General features: G+C 42.1%; 1 protein-coding gene across 10 annotated transcripts in view; it reads left to right on the top strand.

The window, feature by feature from the left end:
• KIF1B (kinesin family member 1B) overlaps positions 1 to 20,385 on the top strand; it is a 154,690-nt gene that overhangs the window by 107,223 nt on the left and 27,082 nt on the right. For 8 of the 10 annotated variants that reach the window (XR_012328077.1, XM_073796220.1, XM_073796210.1 and 5 more), the window contains 11 exons: positions 5,347 to 5,465; positions 6,460 to 6,545; positions 6,891 to 7,020; positions 7,196 to 7,358; positions 10,046 to 10,136; positions 11,906 to 12,024; positions 12,681 to 12,736; positions 14,862 to 14,970; positions 16,335 to 16,401; positions 17,336 to 17,420; positions 20,108 to 20,234. Coding sequence is in view for 9 of the 10 variants with exons in the window: in XM_073796220.1 (XP_073652321.1) it covers positions 5,347 to 5,465; positions 6,460 to 6,545; positions 6,891 to 7,020; positions 7,196 to 7,358; positions 10,046 to 10,136; positions 11,906 to 12,024; positions 12,681 to 12,736; positions 14,862 to 14,970; positions 16,335 to 16,401; positions 17,336 to 17,420; positions 20,108 to 20,234 (1,152 nt within the window). In the remaining variant the exon portion in view is untranslated. The remainder of the gene's footprint in view (positions 1 to 5,346; positions 5,466 to 6,459; positions 6,546 to 6,890; positions 7,021 to 7,195; positions 7,359 to 10,045; positions 10,137 to 11,905; positions 12,025 to 12,680; positions 12,737 to 14,861; positions 14,971 to 16,334; positions 16,402 to 17,335; positions 17,421 to 20,107; positions 20,235 to 20,385) is intronic. The other 2 variants (XM_033843487.2, XM_033843493.2) reach the window with 1 other exon arrangement.

The following is a 20,385-nucleotide window of genomic DNA, read 5'->3' as shown; positions in this document are numbered from 1 at the left end:
TCTGTGTTAAGATATATGTATTTTCTCTCATTTTAATCGTATCAGATTTAAGTGTAGGTATAAGGCAATCAGCTCTACTTTGATTTTCAAATAAATTATTTGTGGAGCTGTGGCTCAGGAATTGACCTTTCCATTTCTTTGGGTTCCCAGATTCTAAAACTGACTTTGCTTTGCAAGAAAAGTATTAGGGGAGAAGGTGAAATCATAGCAGTCAGCAGAGTGAAGGGTAGCTCTTTATTTTCACCCTCGACTGCATTTCTTACCTACAAACAATTTGTAATAATGCAACATCACCCAGTTACGTACCAGTCATTCTCTGTGTAAGAGGAGTAACTTCTGTGCTGTTTTTGTGATTCACGGGATTAGATTTCCCGTATTGGCACATAATTGCAAATACAATTTACTTATAAAATTTTCTAGTTTTTTGTAAAATTCCATTTATTGGTTTTGATTCATGGCCTTGGCTGCCTCTGGTGAATTTTTATATGAAAATTAAAAGAGCTTGTCCCTTTAGCTATTCTCTTATGGCATGCTGGGATGTTATGAATCATCCATCGTCATTTGGGATGAAATGTAAAGTATTTAGGCTAGTGTTCTGGGTTAAAAGTCTCCTGGTTATTCTGTGACCTAAGTACCTGAACTGACATTCTTTCTGTAACTGATCATAATTATGCTGGTTTTTATTATCTTTATGTTGACAGAATTTGTTACCCTTTTTATGTAACTTCATAGAACTTTATGCTAATACATCCTTTACATCTTCCCCTCTCTCGTCCCTGTTCTCTTTCAGTCTGCTAGGTCAAGGTACAAGGATTCTCAAGAATGAAGAATAATTATAAAAATTCTAATTTAAAAAACTTCGTAAGAGAACGAGAACATTTATAGAGCCCAAAGCATTGATTTTGGACCAAAGCCTGTGTTATAATAATAAGACAAGGAGCTGTCTAGTGACTGTGCAGTTGTGTAGTCACAGTGCCGATGCACACGCCACTGCCATTGAATTATAGAATTCTCTCTTCTAAAAAGGGAAATTTACAAGAATACTTCCTATTCTTCCACTTTTGGAGTAGCCGTTGCCATAGACAGGAGATTCGTCTTTAACGTTTGTGCAAACAGTACTTTATTGTAATTAAAAACAGGGGTTCCTGTTTTTGAGTAGCTACTTTTAAGTATAAAAACAGCTATACAAATTAAATATGGTTAGGAATCTAAACATGTCCTATATAGTTAATATCCATCATGAGTATGGCTTTGAAAAATCAACCTAATATAAAGTTGAATGGCTTTGCTTCTCTACCTCTGGTTTAACCCATTTTTCTGGAAAAATCTTCCACTTCTACTTAAAGATAGAGGACAGATCACTTTCCCATTCACTTATGTACATAGATGTTCAATCACTCACCAGATATTTATTGACCAGACATGGTTCCTGCCCTCCTGGGTTTTCAGTCTGGTGGGTGAGACAGACAAATAATTACATAAATAAATGGAAATCATAGCAATGATGGAGTTGTGTGTTACTGAGATCATAAAACACTAGGGGGACCTGTCATAAGAGAGTGGTATTTGGAATATGATGTGAAATCAAAGGCATGAGGTGGGTAGAAGAGCTCAGAGAGGACAGCAGACAGGGGACGAGCATATACGATGGCTCTTTAATGGCCAAGGCATTGAACGCGGGCAGTGGCTGGAATGCCAGTGAGAAATGAAGGTGGTCTGTATGTGTGCTGACTTTGAAAGTGAAATTATCCATTTGGTACCTTATGCCAAATTCGTTTAAATTCTTTAAACTCTATCACATTAGTTGATGTTTGAGACTCTTGTTTGTAATCCTTTTTAGACTTTTCTTTTAAAAATGTTTGTACAACGGAGCTTTATCCCTCTTTTTTAGCATTGCCCTCCCCCACCTTTGGAGCAGACTGAAAGGGAAGTAGACATCATTTGATCTGATTCAGTGTCCACTTGCAATTATTTTTGTCATACTTTCATTTATGTTTCATTTATGGTCTTTCAGTTTTATTAACATTTGTTTTTCTGTGGTGTATTTTGTCAATTTTCAGAATTGTTTTCATTACTTGGAGTTGAAATCCCAAGAATCCGCTCCATCTTCCTTTTCTTTGTTTTAAAGCAGATTCAGAGCAGGAAAAGGTGCAGACATGCATGCAGGCATACCTCGGAGATATTGCTGATTTGTTTCCAGACCACTGCAATAAAAGCAAATATTGCTATAAAGCCAGTCACGTGCCTTTTTTGTTCTCCCAATGCATATTAAAGTTATGTTTACATTACATTTGGTCTATTAAGCGTGCAAAGCATTATGTCTAAAAAAACCAGTGTATGTACCTTAATTAAAAAATACTTTACTGCTAAAAGGAATATGCTAGCCGTCATCTGAGCCTTCAGTGAAGCAGGCTTTTTGCTGGTGGAGGTTGCTGTTCGATAGCATCTAACCCACAGTAGAACTTTCAAAATTGGAGTCAGTCCACTCAGACCCTGCCATTGCTTTATCAGCTGTGTTTATGTAATATTTTAAATCCTTTGTTGTCATTTCCCAGCATCTTCACTGGAAGTAGATTCCATCTCAAGAAACCACTTTCTTTGCTCATCCATAAGAAGCAACTCTTCACCCATTAAAGTTTTATCATGAGACTATAGTAATCCAGTCCCATCTTCAGGCTCCACTTCTAATTCTTGTTCTCTTGCTATTTCTACCGCGTCTGCATTTACTTTCTCCACTGAAGTCTTGAATCCCTCAAAGTCATCCATGAGGGTTGGAGTCAACTTCTTCCAAACTCCTGTTAATATTGATGATATTTTGACCTCTTCCCACAAATCACAGATGTTCCTAATGGCACCTACAATCCTTTCCAGATCCATCAAAGAAGTCACTGTCTATGGCAGCTGTAGCCTTACAAAATGTATTTCTTAAATAACAAGACTTGAAAGTCAGAATTACTCCTTGACACGTGGGCTGCAGAATGCGTGTTGTGTTAGCAGGCACGAAAATATTAATCTCCATCAGAGCTCTTGGGTTACCAGGTGCATTGTCAGTGAGCAGTAATATTTTGAAAGGGCTCTTTTTTTTTTTTTTGCCCTGAGCAGTCGGTCTCAACAGTGGGCTTAAAATATTCAGTAAACCATGTTGTAAACAGATGTGCTGTCATCTAGGCTTTGTTGTTTCATTTATAGAAAACAGGCAGAGTAGATTTAGCATAATTCTTAAAGGCCCTAAGATTTTCAGAATGGTAAACGATCATTGGCTTCAACGACAGGTCACTAGTTGCATTAGCCCCTAACAAGAAAGCCAGTCTGTCCTTTGAAGCTAGACATTTACTTCCCTCTAGCTCTGAAAGTCTTAGATGGCATCTTCCTCCAATAAAAGGCTGTTTCATCTACACTGAAATTCTTATTCAGTGTAGCCACCTTCATTAATAACTTAGCTGGGACTTCTGGATACTTTGCTGCAGCTTCTACATTAGCACTTCTGCTTCCCTTTGCACTTTTATGTTATGGAGACGACTTCTTTCCTTAAACATCATGAGCCAACCTCTGATAGCTCCAAACTTTTCTTCTGTAGCTTCTTTACCTCTCTTGGCCTTCATAGAACTGAAGACAGTTAGAGCCTTGCCCTGGATTAGGCTTTGGCTTAAGGGAATGTTGTGGCTGTTTTGATCTTCTATCCAGACCACTAAAACTTTCTCTATATCATCAGTAAGGCTTTTTTGCTTTCTTATATCACTTGTGTATTCACTGGAGTAGCACTTTTAATTTCCTTCAAGAGCTTTTCCTTTGCAGTCACAACTTGTCTGACTGGCACAAGAGGCCTTGCTTTCAGCCTGTCTCAGCTTTCAACACGCCTTCCTCACTAAGCTTAGTTATTTCTAACTTTTGAGTTCAGGTAAGACACGTGAGACTCTTCCTTTCACTTAAACACTTAAGAGGCCATTGTAGGGTTATTAACTGTCCTAATTTCAGTATTGTTGTGTCTCAGGAAATAGGGAGGCCCAAGGAGAGGGAGAGAGACGGGGGAATGGCCTGTTGGAGCAGTCAGAACACACATTTATCGGTTAAGTTCAGTGTCTTGTATGGTTGTGGTTTGTGGCACCTCTAAACAATTACAACCGTAACGTCAAAGATGACAGATGACCATAAAAAAAAAAAAAAGAAAAAGTTTGAAATAGTGTGAGAATTACCAAAATGTGACACAGAGTCATGAAGCAAGCAAATGTTGGAAAAATGGCGCCTTGCTGGAGACAGGGTTGCCACAAACCTTCAATTTGTAAAAAATGCAATATCTGCAAAGCGCAAGAAAGTGGAACACAATAAAACGAGGTATGCCTGCATGTGTCACATTTAGTTATGTGTGATTTCTTGATGCAAATGTTTACTCTTTGTCTTGTCTTGTCTTCAAAGATCAGCATATACCAAGTGGGAAGACAGGAATAATAGTAGGAACTAGATTCTGTTTCCCACCCACTAATTGGAATGAACACCCAAGCTTTGTGATCACCGGTTTGTGTTGCTTAAAAAAAGTCAATAGCTACAAAATAATGAAAGAAGAAAAAAAGAGAACAAATGTGATATGACTTTGCTAGTTCATTTGAAGTTGAAAAATGTTAGGTCTTACCTCGTGTATATGCATTTCTGAATAAAGTTTTGAACCCTAGAAGCAAAAGCAACCCTTTAGGGATCAGCTGTCTCCTTCTCCCTTAGCATTTATCTTGATGTCCATCCAGAGTCTCTTATAAGCTCACTAACAAAGAAATTTCTGGCTACATGGCCTTTCTGCCCATATGTGTCAGTCACCCTGCCTAAAGATCATAGGCATTTCTTAGGGTAAAAATAAAGACCCACAATGCTGTGACTTGAAATCCATTTTAGAGTTATTGACTGTATTTCAGTCACATTTCTCTGACCATTTTTGTCTGCTGATTTCTGTATTATCTATTGGGGAAAACAAAACAAAAACCTCTTTGTAATTAGTTACATTAAAAGGTTAAACTCCTTAATGGGCTCCCTTTTCCCACTCGTAGCAGTATTTGTAGAGGAGTATCTTGGAAGTCTACTTCCAGTGGTCACTCTACCTATGGTAGTAATTCTTATAGGGAGTAATTTGGTGTACGTTGGTCTTTTCCACTGCTTTACCAAGCATTTGCATTTGTTTATACGTTATGTATTCTGAAAAAGCAACAGGAGGCAGTCTGAGAGTACAGAACAGAGAGGTGACCTTAAGACAGGGCCCAGAAGCCAGCTCACAGTTTCATGAAGGTATTCTCAGTAAATCTGAAAGCCACCTTCTCTACCTGTGGGATGCTCAGATGTCTGTCTCCTGGTTTCTGTCTCTAGAGCATTTGTTTACCTGAGCAACCTGCTGTACCCCGTGCCCCTGATTCACAGGGTGGCCGTTGTCAGTGAGAAGGGCGAAGTGCGGGGATTTCTCCGTGTGGCTGTGCAGGCCATCGCAGGTAGGCGCCCCTCTTCTGAAATGAGGGCCGTGGGTCCTCTGCCTCGAGACAAAGGAGGCCCGTTCCGTAAGGGCTGCGCTTCAGTGCAGACTGAAGAAAGCCTTTATTGCTTCCTTTCTAGCTGTTGTTCCCAAGTATCACGAGTAGATCCTGTTTGGTTTGGGCTACTGCTGTTTTGGAATAATGGGGTAAAGGGATCTCCTTTAACATGAAGAACAACCCTTGGGTTACCTTTATAAAAGTCATTTGCATTTTACCTTAACTGCTTAACTGTACCTTAACTGCTTCAGAAATAACAGAGGATTTTCAGACGGTTTCTTGCCTAATTTTCTGTCAGGATACTTCTGCTAGACGTTTCTGTACTTTGGCTGCTGTTGTGCAATGTGTGGATCAAGATGTTGACACTTCATACTTTTTTCCAAGCTCCAGCCTACATTCTGAAGAAAGAATGTGGCTGTTTCCTGTAACGTTTCTGTTTTAGTTTCCAACTGCTGTGCTGTATTTAGTGACCTCTTTCAGCCTTTCCCCGTGGAAATGCATGATAGTCACCAGCGTTGAGCTATGGAGGTCTTCACAAGTACAGTCTAATATTTTCAGATATTTATTGAGTATTATTGAATATAATCTTGTCAAGTGAAGGGATCAGTATTTCTAAGTATGACATTCGAACAACATCAAGAATGAAACCAATCCTTTATTCATTAGTTTCATTCGAGCTAAGGAGGTGGTAAGTTTACCTGAGTAGAGTTGGAAGCAGCCTATTTGACTTTACTGCTTTGGTCTCTTTCTTTCTCATGCAAAAGACTTGTTCTTTAGTGTCTCCTCTTGTATTAAAGTTTGAGAACCCTAAAGCCCACTATCTCCTATTTATTTTTATTTTACTTTCCTATATATTTTTATTATTGTAATCCAATAGGAGTCATTCCTCCTTGTCCCCATATGTAGTCTCATCCTTGCTTTTTTTTTCTTTCTTTTTTTTTTTTCCTCTACTTAGCGGACGAAGAAGCTCCTGATTATGGTTCTGGAATTCGACAGTCAGGAACAGCTAAAATATCTTTTGATAACGAGTACTTTAATCAGGTGAGAAATCTGCCAGGAAGAGGAAAACCTTGTGGAAGGATAAGGAAGTAGGCAGGTTTTGTAAGGAGGATGTTCAGCACTGGAGAGCAGTTCTGCCTAGAACTAAAAAGTATAGGTTACCATAGGATAGTTAATAGAATATGGGACATGTCTAACAATGACCGACGTGAGGGTAAAGGCCCAGCATTTATATTGTGTTGTATTGCCTTTTCTCAGGCAGCTCTTAATCCACATAACTTTTCAGTCACTATTATTTGTTGGGCAAATAAATATAAGTTACGGAAATGGGGGGAAAATATGTTGTCATACTACTTTATCATCTACTTACCCCTGCCTTGTTTTCAGAGTGACTTTTCTTCGGTTGCAATGACCCGTTCTGGTCTATCCTTGGAGGAGCTGAGGATTGTGGAAGGACAGGGTCAGAGTTCTGAGGTCATCACTCCTCCAGAAGAAATCAATCGAATGAATGACTTGGGTGTGTAATCAGAGTGTACTATGATTGCATATGTTTTCAAAGAGGGAAAAATACTGACCATTGTCAAGGAAGATAGTTGCTTTTATCATCTAGGGATGGAAAGGTACACTCTACTCTCTAAAAGGTGCTTTGTGTGTTACTTGAACCATATGTGTGTTCATTTGACCCTCTTTAGATTTGAAGTCAGGCACTTTGCTGGATGGTAAGATGGTAATGGAAGGATTTTCTGAAGAGATTGGCAACCACCTGAAACTGGGCAGTGCCTTCACTTTCCGTGTAACAGTGTTGCAGGCCAGCGGAATCCTCCCAGAGTATGCAGATATCTTCTGTCAGTTCAAGTAAGCCGCCCCTTTGCTCTGCCTCCCTAGGCTCTTACCCCGGATGATGTCCTTTGTGCACTATAGAGCGATGTAACACTTGCCAGGTAGTACACTCTTGAGAGAGAAATGACTACCAGCCACTGAAATAAAATGCTTTCTTCACTCAAGATGGGAGTAAGAACTGGAAACCTACAATGGAATGAAACAGTTCATTGTGGGGAGGAGTGTGGCCACATATCCTGCTAGAAGGTTTGGTTGTGGACTGTCCCCTTCTGCCAGGAGTATAGGATCAGATCCAGATGAGCCTACTTATTAGTCTTTTTAAATGCTCTTCGTGCTGAAATGTCTCGTTAATAAACAAGTACGAAAACAATGAATTATCCAACCGCCAATTATGCTTATTTAATACTTGGGAAAGGGAAAATGTAAGTCATTTAAAGAGCAGCAAAATTCTGCATCCGCTGAAAAAAAGCTAGTAAGTACGTAGAGAAGATGTGACAGGTTTCATTTCTCATCCACTTTCTAAGCATTTTCTATCCTATAACCCTCTGGAGCTCTGTGCTCTAGGTACTTTCGTCTCAAGACCTCCAAAAACAGTTTTTTGGAGAATCTTTAAGTTTTAATACCCCCAAACATCAATACGTCTTCAGTACTTGGAAAGGGCCACAGTACAAGAGAATGAAGTCTGAGCCACCCCATTCCTAAAGCCCACAGTTTGCCACTGGTGCCACCAAAAGGCTGCTTTAGATTTCTGCCATTCATTTCCCCTCAGTATGTGCCTTAGCCTTCCCTGGGGTCCTAAAGCAGCATTGCTTTTTACATAGATTTTAGCCAAGTCCTCAATTAAATGTGATTATTACATGGTAAGCCGCTAATATCATTTGCTGTAATTATAATTGATGAAATAGTATCTGTCCAGTGTAGGTTTTGCCCATTTAATGTGTTTTTGCTAATAGCCTCAGTTAGTAACTGATGTATTTTGTGGAAAAGACCTACTTGGTTAACTGACATCTGAAATGGCAATAGTGGTATGTTGACTTCTGTCCTAAAATCTCCTGAAAAGAGAGTAGCATCTCCACCTGGCATTCGCTCTGGAGGAAAGGGCATGTTGACTCATGCTGAAAGAAGACTCAAGTTCTTCTGAGGTTTTTATCAGCTCTCATCTGGCCTGCATAGGGAAAACAGAGCTGTAGAGCAATGTGAATGATTTCATGCGTCACCTCTGTGGAACCCCAGGATATTTGTGTGTGCTCCAAGCAGAGCCTTGTTGGAGTGTAGATCAGAGATCAGCTGATGCTCATGGCGCCTCTGGCAGGTACACTGTGTGGTCTGGAGAGGAAGAAATTGGAAGAAAAAAAGGAGTAAGAAGTAAGAGAAGGAAAGGGAGAGAGGTAAGGAGAAAATGAGAAGAAAGAAAATAGACGAGAGTGCACGTGGTGTGGAGTGCTATAGTGCCACAGCGGTATGTAGCATCAGCGATCTGGACGCCTGGCAGAAGTACACCACTGTCTTCGGGCTCCGTGAATTACAGTTGACCCTTGAGCAACTCAGGAGTTAGGGCACTGACCCCCCGCACAGTCAAAAATCCGACTGTGTATCCAGGGTTCCACCATATCCGCAGTTCCGCATCTAAGGATTCAACCAACTGCCGATTGTGCAGTACCCTAGTATTTACTATGGAAAAAAATCCACGTATAAGTGGACCCACGCAGTTCAAACCTGTGTTGTTCAAAGGTCAAGTGTAATTTGGAAGACTGGTAGTTCATGATCCTGGTCTTTCTACCCCCTACTCTAAGTGTTCTTGGACTTCCCTGGTGGTCCAGTGGTTAAGACTTCGCACTTCCACTGCAGACCCTGGTCGGGGAACTAAGATCCCACATGCCGCGTGGCACAGCCAGAAAAAAAAAAGTATTCTCTTATTTCCATTTTTTTCTTGCAGGAGTATGCGATGTCCTTCTGGTGCATATTTCTATCTGGCAGTAAATCTTTGAATTGAGTATTCTGTAATTCTCCACTTCTTTTTATGTCAGACTAATAATAGGGAGGGAGAGAGAACAATAAAATCTCATATTTATGAGAATAAGTCAACATAGCCCACTGACTCAAATATTTCAGGAGTATTTTCTACATTCAGAGCCCTCTGGGAGACACTGTCTTTTGGGGAGACAAGCAAATAAGTACATTATTACAAACAATGATATCATTGCTGTTGAAGAAAAATAGGTCTCTAGTGCTGTGGGAACATAGAGCTGTTTGAGTGAGTCAGGGGAGCTTTCCTGGAAGAGGTGATATTTGCATCTCCTCCTAGCTGGTCTTAGATAGACTCCCAGGCAAGTATGCTGTCCACAGGCTTTGATACTACCTTATAGAAGCTTTAATCTGCCAAATCTTTTCTGTACAAAATGGTTTCACAATTTTTATTTCAGTAAAAAACTTTTACAAGGGAATAGGAGTTCACTGAATTCACTGTTCATACATTCACAAGGCTAAGTGATAGGGTTAGTTGATTTTTCAGTCATTTTTGACATAAAAGCTAAAATGCTATCTGAGTGATATGGAAAATGTTCTCTACAAGGAAACGTAAATAACTTGACTCAGTTAAAGACTCTACTTAAGTAAGGTGCTACTTTCCAGTGGGATCCAAGCTGATCCTGATGAAACCATTAATACGAAATTCACGCGGGTCTTTTTTTTTTTCTCTTAAGCTTTTTGCATCGCCATGATGAAGCGTTCTCCACTGAACCCCTCAAAAACAATGGCAGAGGAAGTCCTCTGGGCTTTTATCATGTGCAGAATGTAAGTGACGTGGGCGTTTTTGCCAAATGTTTTGCGGGTTTGTGGTACCTTGAAGCAGCTGGGGTGAGGCAGTCGTCATGTGTGGGGGCCCTTTGGCTTTCTCAGCTGAAGAAGGTTGATAATCTAAGCTGCTGTGTAGGGGGAGCTCTGTGATGAGAACAGACAGTGGAGGGAGCGGCCAGGGCCCTGAGCTAATCCTCAGTGGACAGAGCAGGCAGCATCTTCTCTGAATTACAGTGGGGCCTGTGAGTAGCCTGGGGGTTGGTCTGCCAATAAATTCTTTGTCAGTTTGAATATAGTGAGTTGTTTTAGTGTTTCCTTCCTAGAATAATAAGCATGTTGCATATGAGTTTTGTTAAATATGTTATTCTTTACACCATAAGAGACAAATAATTTGGTTGCAATTAATGTAGAAACTATGAAATACATTTTGTAGCTAAATTAAGATTCAGAATCTGTTTCCTTGCAGCTGATTCTATGATTAGCCCTCTAATGCCCCTTACAACTCTCTCATAAGTGGAATAAGAAAACAGACCTTCTATCTCTTCTAGAAAGATTTGCTCAACTCTGTTCAAAAGTCGTGATCCTCATTACAATAGCTAACATTCACTGAGAGCTTATTTTGTGTCAGTCATTGTTATAGGTGTGTTTTTGTGTCTTAATTCATTTAATCCTCACTCTTATGCCATATACTATCATAATCCCCACGTTATAGTTGAGATTACCGAGGCAGAGAGCACTCGAAGTCACTCACCAAGGTTACAAAGCTAGGAAGAGGCAGAGGTGGGGTTTGAACCCAGGGAGACGTGGCTCTAGCATCCAGGAGCTTCACTACTGCTTGAACAGTCTTGTTCTCTTGCCAACCATAATCCACTCCCTAAAATGCGAGAGGAAAGGGCAACTCCAGAAATGGAACAAGCAAATACAGAACACACTGTTTTCTTTTTGATGTTTAATTGTATAAATATGAGCATGCCTGTATATGATAAATATTGATTGGCTCCTGTGCACAAGGACTGTGTCTGACGCCACGGGGGGGTGCTCAGATGGATCACAGGGTAGATTATGCCTCCGAAGAGCTTAGAATTATGATAGGGGAAATAAATGCATATTTAAACTGTAGTGATACAGGATATAGAAACATTCGAAAGGTATTCATTAAATGCAACGGGAGTAGAGAAGGGAGAGTTATTTCTACTAATGGGAAGAGTCTTTTAAGCTACATTCTTTGTTGGGGGTGGATGTTTTTGTAGAGAAAGGAGGTGGGGGAACTTCCTGAAGACTGTAGTGTAAATAAGAAAAGGTGGGTCACGCTTGGCACTGTACCTGGCACAGAGTCTGCAGTCGTGTTTTTCATACTGTTGTTGCCATTTGAGCTGGGCCTTGAAGTACAGGGATGACAGAGGTACAGAGATGTGGGAAGGCCTCCCAGGCACGGCTGAAGCCTGGGCCAGCCCTCAGGCACGGTGGAGGAGAGAGCAGGTGAAGGGAGCAGCAGATTGAGTCCAAACATTGTGTGAAGGACAGCAGAGGGGCCAGAGGTCATTTGGGGCAGACAGTGGAGGGTGTTGAATGCCTGAAGCTTGGTGAAGTTAACTGTAGAACGAAAACCAGAGAAGAGCCCCTCTCTTTTGGTGTGAGAGGCCTTCATAGTAAAATTCCCAGCACATACTGGGTACTCAAAGTGCTGTAGTGCTGTTTGCAGCAAAAATGTGTATTTTCCTATAATAAATCTTTCGCTAATCTAGGTTGCCTTTATTCCTTATTAGATTGCAGTGGAGGTGACGGAATCATTTGTGGACTATATCAAAACCAAGCCTATCGTGTTTGAAGTCTTTGGGCATTATCAGCAGCACCCACTTCACCTGCAAGGACAGGAGCTTAACAGGTTTGGACCGAATGAGCAAAGATTTTTGTTATTGATATTATTGTTGTTGTTATTGTTGTTACTGTCACTTGCTGGAAAAGAAGAAATCTTTTGAGGAATTAAGATAGGTAAATAACAGTTTTATATATTACCCTATGTTTCCATTTCAGAAACATCACCATCTTTCTTCTAAGCCACCCAGTCACTAACTGTAGGTAGAGCAAACTGAGTTTTGCCCAGGTGACCTTGAGTACTGTCTTTTTGTAGGAAGAGACTTTGAATAGGATAGAAAGTTGGGGTGATAGGGATATAACCTGAAAGTTGTGTATAATTGGTCCTAACCGCCCAGAACTTTATGAAGCATAAAGCTACTATGAAGCGTGTGTCTCTAAGTGGAGACATCAAAATTGGGGAGGAGGACAATGATGGGGACTTCGGGATGATGGCAGAGTGTCCTTGTTAACAGAAAAATTTTTCTTATTTATTAGCTCTGACTTACAAGGGGACTTTTATCAAAATGTCTTAGCCTCAGTTTTACTGTGTGGGTTTATATCTGATATCTGATAAGGTACCAGAGTTGAAAGTACAAATGATCCATTTTTAAAGGGGATTTAAACACGCCACTAACACCAGCATGGGACTGTTTAGTCTTGAAGAACTTTTGTCTTCCTTTGCAGTCCTCCCCAGCCATCTCGACGATTCTTCCCTCCGCCCATGCCACTATCCAAGCCAGGTGAGCACAGCTGTGTTCTTTGTATGATGTACATCTCTTATTCTGAGTGACTTTTCAGATAAAAAATCATATTCAAATTCCTACTCCACTTCTGTGCATCCTTGTGTGTTCCGGTGTCCAGTAGGAACGAGAATTGTTGGTTCCTGATGGAAATAAGAGGTTCCAAACAATAGGGCTCTATATCCCCGCCGATACTGTGGTCTTCTTACTGCAGATTTTGATAAGCTCCATGCTCCTAAATCTCTCTGCTTTGTGTGTAACTCCCTTTAACTGTCAGGTGACTGGGCACTCCTTTGCATATTACGTTTATTCCGCATGTTCATGTATCCTGTTCTGATTTTTCTTTGTTTATTTTCATCCCTTTTCCTCGTTGCCCACTTGCCTCATTCCCACCCCGCCCTGTGCTCATTCTCCACCTCTGTGCTCCTCGCCTCCGTCCTGCCTTCAGACCATGAGAGAAAGATTGAGCTGATTCGGTTTCTCATATCTGACTATGTGAATGTGCATGTGTTGGACACATTTTCTGAGCACGCCAGTGTGCTCGCATCCTCCGCCATTGCCACCTTCCAGGATGAGGCTGACCCAATGCCGCCTTTTCTCTTTCTGCCAGTTCCCAGCCGCCAGACCGAGAGGGTACCTAAACGAGATGGTTAGTAGCTAAAATTAGCTCTGCCTTAGATTTAGAACCATCCTCAGAGGCTGGTCCTAAAGCCTGGCTCTCCGTGTATGAAACACCGACGTTTCTGTTTGCTACTTGACCTGCATGTAGAGTTCAGCACATTGTCAAGATCATATCACATTTCCTTCAGAGAGATTTTTAGGAAGCACCTTCTCTATTTATGCCCCTTTCACATCATCCAGGGGGGTGGGGGGGGTGGGGGGGGCTCCTTATATTTGTTGGTGTGGATTCTTTGCAATGGTATTTTTAATTTTAAAGGATTTTTTACTGGTAGCTGGCTTTTTGTAATGCTCTAGTTTTGCTTTCTGACCCTCAGATGCCCACCAGAGCCATTAACCCCCTGTTACCTTCTTGACTAGCATCATCACCAGCTTACCTGGAATTCAGCTGGGGTGAACAATGCTGATAGGCCATGCCTCTGAATAGCGCTGTATGAGTCACACAGGCCCTTTAGATGCATTGTGTCCGTGGATCCTCACAACATCTTTTTAGATAGTAGGCAGGATATTATGATCTTCATTTTCTAGTTGAGGAGACAGACTCCCAGAGGTTAAGTCACTCAACCAAAGTTTCATAGCTAGTTAGTGGTTGAGCGATAATTAGATCCCAAGTCACTGGACTCACACCACTGCTCCCAGGTTCAGAGCAGAGAGCCCTCTTTGTATTGCCAAGATTTCAGAATTTCTACATAGTGTTTCAAAATGCCCACCATGTGGAATCTGAAATTCTTGAAAATACGGGGGTTTTGGCTAATATATTTCATCAGTACAGATAAGAATATGGAATTCACATCTGAAGAAAATGGGTAACATGAGATCATTTACAGAATCCTGTATTTACAGATGAGACCAGTGGTTTCCAAACTTGTCCACACATTAGAATCACCTGGGGGGGCTTCAAACCTCTCAGAGGGCTGAGTCCCACCCCTAGAGACTGTGATTTAATTGGCTGGCGGTGTGGCCTGGGCCATCTTTAAGATCCCCAGGTGACCCTCATGTGCAGGGAGGTTCAGGAACCACTGGGTTGGAGGGTGGGTCTTTCCCGCCACAGCAGCTTTGATGAGGCCCTGTGATGAGCGAGGCTCGCCCCACATTGCCTGTCCCACATTGTTACCGTGCTCTGCATGCTGCAAATGTGAGAGTCTAAGGAAGGTTTTTTTAATGGTTTTGTGAGCACATTTACTCTGCATCAAACCTGTTTTCTCATCATTGGGTAGTTTGTTGAGAGGGAAAAAGATGCTGACTCTTCCGTTTTCCTTGTTCTCTGAAGTTAGAGGTACTGCTATAGTTGACGGTGAAGTTTCTCTGGCTCTTCTGCACTGAAATCTATCCCCTCACTCTCGCTGCCTTTCCCAAGTGTGTCCTTGAAGACTGACATTAGAGAAGCTTATACCTTTGCTGAGTAGACTTGGACCAAATTTTAACATTTTCCAAAAACTTTTAAAAGTTCCAGCCACCAAGTTAAATACCATGAGCAAAACCAGCCTTGGCCAGAGCATGAGCAAGTACGATCTTCTGGTTTGGTTTGAGATCAGTGAATTGGAGCCTACAGGAGAGTAAGTCCAACTTTATAAATTTTTAAATATGACAACTTTTCCAAAATTAGAAAATGTAATTTTGAGTCTCTCGTCTTTGGGTTCACAGAACATTGTCACATTCCAGTTTTGAACTGAATTTGGGGTGGGGAGGGTCTTTATATTATTCTTTGAATCAGATGTTTGTCAGAGAACTGTCTAGTATGATAATGTACCTTCTTGTTAGCAATAGCAAGATCATGAAGAATGGCGCTTTGCTATGAGGGAAGACAACCTGCAAAGTGGGTTTTAGCAGCAGCAAAGCAAAGGGAGTCAGAAGCATGTTGCACATAAAAGGGCCAAAGGCATATCGATATGTCAGGGGATTAGGGGACAGAATGTTTCTGTAGACCAAGGTTTCTCAGCCTCTCACTACTTGGGGCCAGATGGTTCTCTGTTTTTGGGGGTTGTCCTGTGCATTGTAGGATATTTAGCTGCATCCCTGGCCTCTACCCATAAGATGCCAGGAGCACCTCCCCTCCTGCTGTGACAACAGACATTGCCAGATGGCCCCTAGGGGTCAAAATTACCCCCAGTTGAGGACCACTGGCCCAGATCAAAATGATCAGCATCAGCTTACTCTCTCTGTATGAGCTGTGTTAGACTAAGTGACGAATGTAATTACTGTTTATAGTTGTCTCAGAAATGCTTTTGAAAAACACAAAAGAGATCCCTCTCCCGAAACAGAGGCAAGGGGCTGTATCAGTTAGTGTAAAGGGTAGGGGATAAATGTTATCTTAATGATCCTCTATTTATAATGCTAGGTAATACCATTATGATCACCTCCATAAAACATTTATTGGGTTCCTACTGTGTGTGAGGTTTGGCTCTATCGATCCTATATAGAGTTGTCAGTAGTGACATTGCTTCGAGGAATTTGACTTTCCACAGACAGATCTATAATGTGATTATAACTTGCATTATGAGGGAGCAGTAGTTACAGTAAATGGTTTCTACTGAGTTAATTGCTTTCTGATTCTTAAAAAATGATCTAGAATCTGAAATTATCTCTTTCTTATCTCCTGACACTTGCCATTGCAGTTATATGTTATTTATGGAAATATCTGTTAGACAGAGAGCTGGGATTGGAGCCAAAAGATGTTACTGCCCTATGAATACTTCAGTCTAGTCAGGATGATGAGACATACATATGTGGAAAGGTTTACTAAATGCATATGACTGTCCAATTAAATGTCCACCCCAGATGGTGAGAAAGACATGGGATCAGAGTTTAGAAAACAAAGACCACTGAGGGCTGGAGTGACCAGGGAGGACCTTGCAGGTGAAGTTGCACTTAGCACAAGCATTCTGTCTAACTTCTTTCTTTTACATTTCTGTTTTTATAGGTATATTCCAGCTGTGGTTGACCATACAGCAGGCTTGCCCTGCCAGGGGACATTTTTGCTTCACCAGGTACTAATGAAGGAGCAAAAGAGGGCTTAGAAGGGAACACCAAAAAAGTTAGAATAAGAAACATAACTCTCTGTTTCTCTGCTGTTTTTAATCTCCATTTCAAGGGTATTTGGAGGTCAGGGGACAATGCCCCATCATTTTTTTTTCTCCTTTCCTTAATGTTTCTCAAACCTTGGCTTATATTTATTGATATATACCCTGGCTTTTATGTGTAAATATATATATATGGGGTTTTTTTGGGGTTTTTTTTTTGCGGTACACGGGCCTCTCACTGTTGCGGCCTCTCCTGTTGTGGAGCACAGGCTCCGGACGCGCAGGCCCAACGGCCATGGCTCACGGGCCCAGCCGCTCCGCGGCATTGTGGGATCCTCCCAGACCAGGACACGAACCCGTGTCCCCTGCATCGGCAGGCAGACTCTCAACCACTGCGCCACCGGGGAAGCCCCGTAAATATATTTTAAAAGAGCTATCTTGAAAGACTTTGTGTCGTTCAGTTACGTAGTAATTTGTGCAGCTTCCATGTTATTTTATACAATTTTCACTTGGTGATGTTTGGAAACCCTGCTTTCACAGCCAAAAGTTCTTAATGGAGATTGAAGATGAAGGTTTCAGTGGACTAAAAATCTGGCCATGAAATGTAGGTCCCCCTTTGGCAAATCAAAAGTAGCTTTAGTCAGTGCCCAAAAGTGCTTATGAGCCAGATGGGCACACTCGGGGACTTTCAATCTGGGCATCGGTTCTTAAAAGCCATATCAGAACCTGGCTCTTCCTCAGTCCCTGACCTGTGTCCCTTTGTTCAGAATAGCAGTGTGGACAGCATTTCCCCTCCCCCTCCATACCTCCCCTTCCTGCCCATCAGACAATCCAGAAAACAACAGACAAGAGGAAATAAGAGATTGTCCCAGCTAAATTGCAGCCCTGCTCCATTATCTAGGGCATCCAGCGAAGGATCACAGTAACCATTATCCATGAGAAAGGGAGTGAACTCCACTGGAAGGATGTCCGTGAGCTGGTGGGAGGTGAGTATGTTCCAGCAGCTGAGGACGGGCCTTAGCGGAGTGACTGCTCCCTGTTCGGAGCACAGGGAGTGTGCGGAAGGCTGCGCTGGAGAGCGTGACTGTCAGAAGAGAGTCCTTGAGTTGGAAACTACTCTTGTTTCCCAGCTCCCTTCATCAGTTATTCAACCTGCCATTGTTTTTCTCAGTGCCTGTGGGAGCAGTTCTGGGCCCGAGGCTGTGAGAGGGCCTAAGAGAAGTCTGCTCCTTGTGAGCTTGGGGTCTAGTGAGGAGACAGCGTGTGTGCATGTACAGAGCAGTTTGATGAGTGAGTACCAAATGAGAACAACTGAAAGACCTGTGCTAAAAGAGTTGCCGACAAAAAAGATCCAGGAGAACTGGGTTAGCTTGTGGGAGATGATCTGAGTGATTTGAGAGAACTTAGAGGGTTTCGTTTTTCTGCAAGCATTTGGAATTAGAGTCAGCAATGTCTAACGTGCAAATGGCTAGAAATCTGTGGCCAGAGTGGGGAGACAAAACTAAAGCACCATGAGAGGAAAGAGTGGCCAAACAGCATAAGCTGTAGAACGAGAGCAGAGGGGGCAGGGGGTCTGAACCTAGTTTTGCCATGGACCCCTTTGGCAGTGGTGAAGCCTCAGAATTATGTTTTTAAATGTAGAAAATAAAGCACTTAGGACTACAAAGGGAACAACTAATATTGAAATACAATTGTTAAACTACTAAACAAATTTGTAACATAAGCTCTTCAATGATGTGGTCAATAAGCAGCAGGTCTAATTTCTATCATTTCAAAGTGGTGATGAATGTCAAGATACTTCACATTAGTGTGATATGAAAACATCTGTGATTTCTGCTGGGGACAGAGGTATGGGTACTGCTGATTCTCCTGTGGTTTGTGCCCTCCCCTCATAATTGCAGGGAAAGGCAAATTTCAGTTAGAGGTTCCTGAAAATAAAGTTGTAATTTTTTTTTCCCGTCCAGTTCAGACCTCCTGAATTCTAACCATAAACACCTTGCATATCTGTGGACCAGATTAAGAAGGCCTGGAAGGAAGATTATACTCTGTCCTATCTGGGGCAGTGGTTTTCAAGCTTTTCAAGATTAATTATTACATAAAACAAGAGAGATGCTTTCTGACCAGAAAGGGTGGGGTGCAGAGGCAGCAGTTAACTAAGGCTTCTCTATAACCCTATGGCTTATTATTTTTATAACAAACATGAAATGTGGCAGGTGCTTTTCTGAATGCTCTAAAAATATTAGTTTATGTAACATAACAAACATATAATATGATCATAACAATCTTATAAGGGAAGAATTGTTATTCCCACTTCACAGGTGAGGAAAGTGAGGCTCAGAGGTTGAGCATATGCCCCGGCCGCACAGATAGTTAGTGTTGGAGCTGACATTTGAACCCAGGCAGTCCTGCTCCAGAGACTGTGTTCTTAACCTCTATGCAGTGCTGCATCCCCTACTGTTATTTGAAAACAGCATTGTAAGATTTTGAAAAAGAAAGTGGTGTAATGAAGGCAGTGGCTTAAGAAGTTTGTAGAAGGTGAGTGTGGGATGGCTTGGAAAGGGGGAGACGTGAGAGCAGTAGGGAGACCAGTTAAGTGGCTGTTGCCATGTCTGAGATCAGAAGGGGATGACCTTCGTGAGCAGGGCAGTGATGTTGGAAATTAAAGCTGAGACATATATGAGAAGCTCTTTGAACAAAGAGTAAGTTTTCACCGTTGGCTAAATGTGGGATGTAAAGGGGAGATAGAATATGGAGAAGAATGGAAGGCCAAGAATTACAGAATTAGACTGTAGGATTATAACTGACCAAACAACGCTTCCGGCACCTGAAATTACACAGAGATTTGACAGTCTCTTTTTGGCCTAATGAATTACCGCTTTGTTTCTATTTATTTATTTATTTATTAAAATCAGTTGATTTTTAAAAAAATAATTAATTAATTTATTTTTGGCTGTGTTGGGTCTTGGTTGCTGTGCGCAGGCTTTCTCTAGTTGTGGCAAGCGGGAGATACTCTTCATTACGGTGCACGGGCTTCTCACTGCAGTGGCTTCTCTTGTTGCACAGCACAGACTCTAGGCGTGCGGGCTTCAGTAGTTCTGGCTCCCGGGCTCTAGAGTGCAGGCTCAGTAGTTGCGGCGCAAGGGCTTAGTTGCTCTGCGGCATGTGGGATCTTCCTGGACCAGGGCTCGAACCCGTGTCCCCTGCATTGGCAGGCAGATTTTTTTTAAAAAAATAAATTTATTTGTTTATTTATTTATTTTTGGCTGCATTGGGTCTTCGTTGCTGCACGTGGGCTTTCTCTAGTTGCGTTGAGCGGCAGTTACTCTTCGTTGCAGTGCACGGGCTTCTCACTGCGGTGGCTTCTCTTTTTGCGGAGCACGGGCTCTAGGTGCACGGGCTTCAGTAGTTGCAGCACGCGGGCTCGGTAGTTGTGGCTCACGGGCTCTAGAGTGCAGGCTCAGTAGTTGTGGCTCGCGGGTTCTAGAGCGCAGGCTCAGTAGTTGTGGCGCACGGGCTTAGTTGCTTCACGGCACATGGGATCTTCCTGGACCAGGGCTCGAACCCATGTCCCCTGTATTGGCAGGCGGATTCTTAACCACTGCGCCAGCAGGGAAGTCCTACCACTTTGTTTTTAAACATACCCATGTTCTGGTTTCTTTCTTCTTTCTCTCAGGCCGGATTCGGAATAAAGCTGAGGTGGACGAAGCCACAGTTGATGCCATCCTCTCCTTAAATATCATCTCTGCCAAGTACCTGAAGTCTTCCCACAACTCTAGCAGGTGGGGCACCCGGGGAATGTGGTGAGTCAGCCCTAGGGGGGGTTGATTGATTCACTGTAGATTCCTTGTTCATTAATGACTCTCCCCTTCTCACTTCAAAGTTCCCTGTTTCCTCCCCTGTCCGCCCTGCTCTTCAAAAATAAAAACATAAATCATTGGAGGTACTTGTATG

The sequence above is a fragment of the Tursiops truncatus genome, chromosome 1 (assembly GCF_011762595.2).
Source record: "Tursiops truncatus isolate mTurTru1 chromosome 1, mTurTru1.mat.Y, whole genome shotgun sequence".
Classification (NCBI taxonomy): Eukaryota; Metazoa; Chordata; class Mammalia; order Artiodactyla; family Delphinidae; genus Tursiops; species Tursiops truncatus.
Note: the sequence above shows the minus strand (reverse complement) of the source record. Positions and strands in the feature narration are given on the sequence as shown.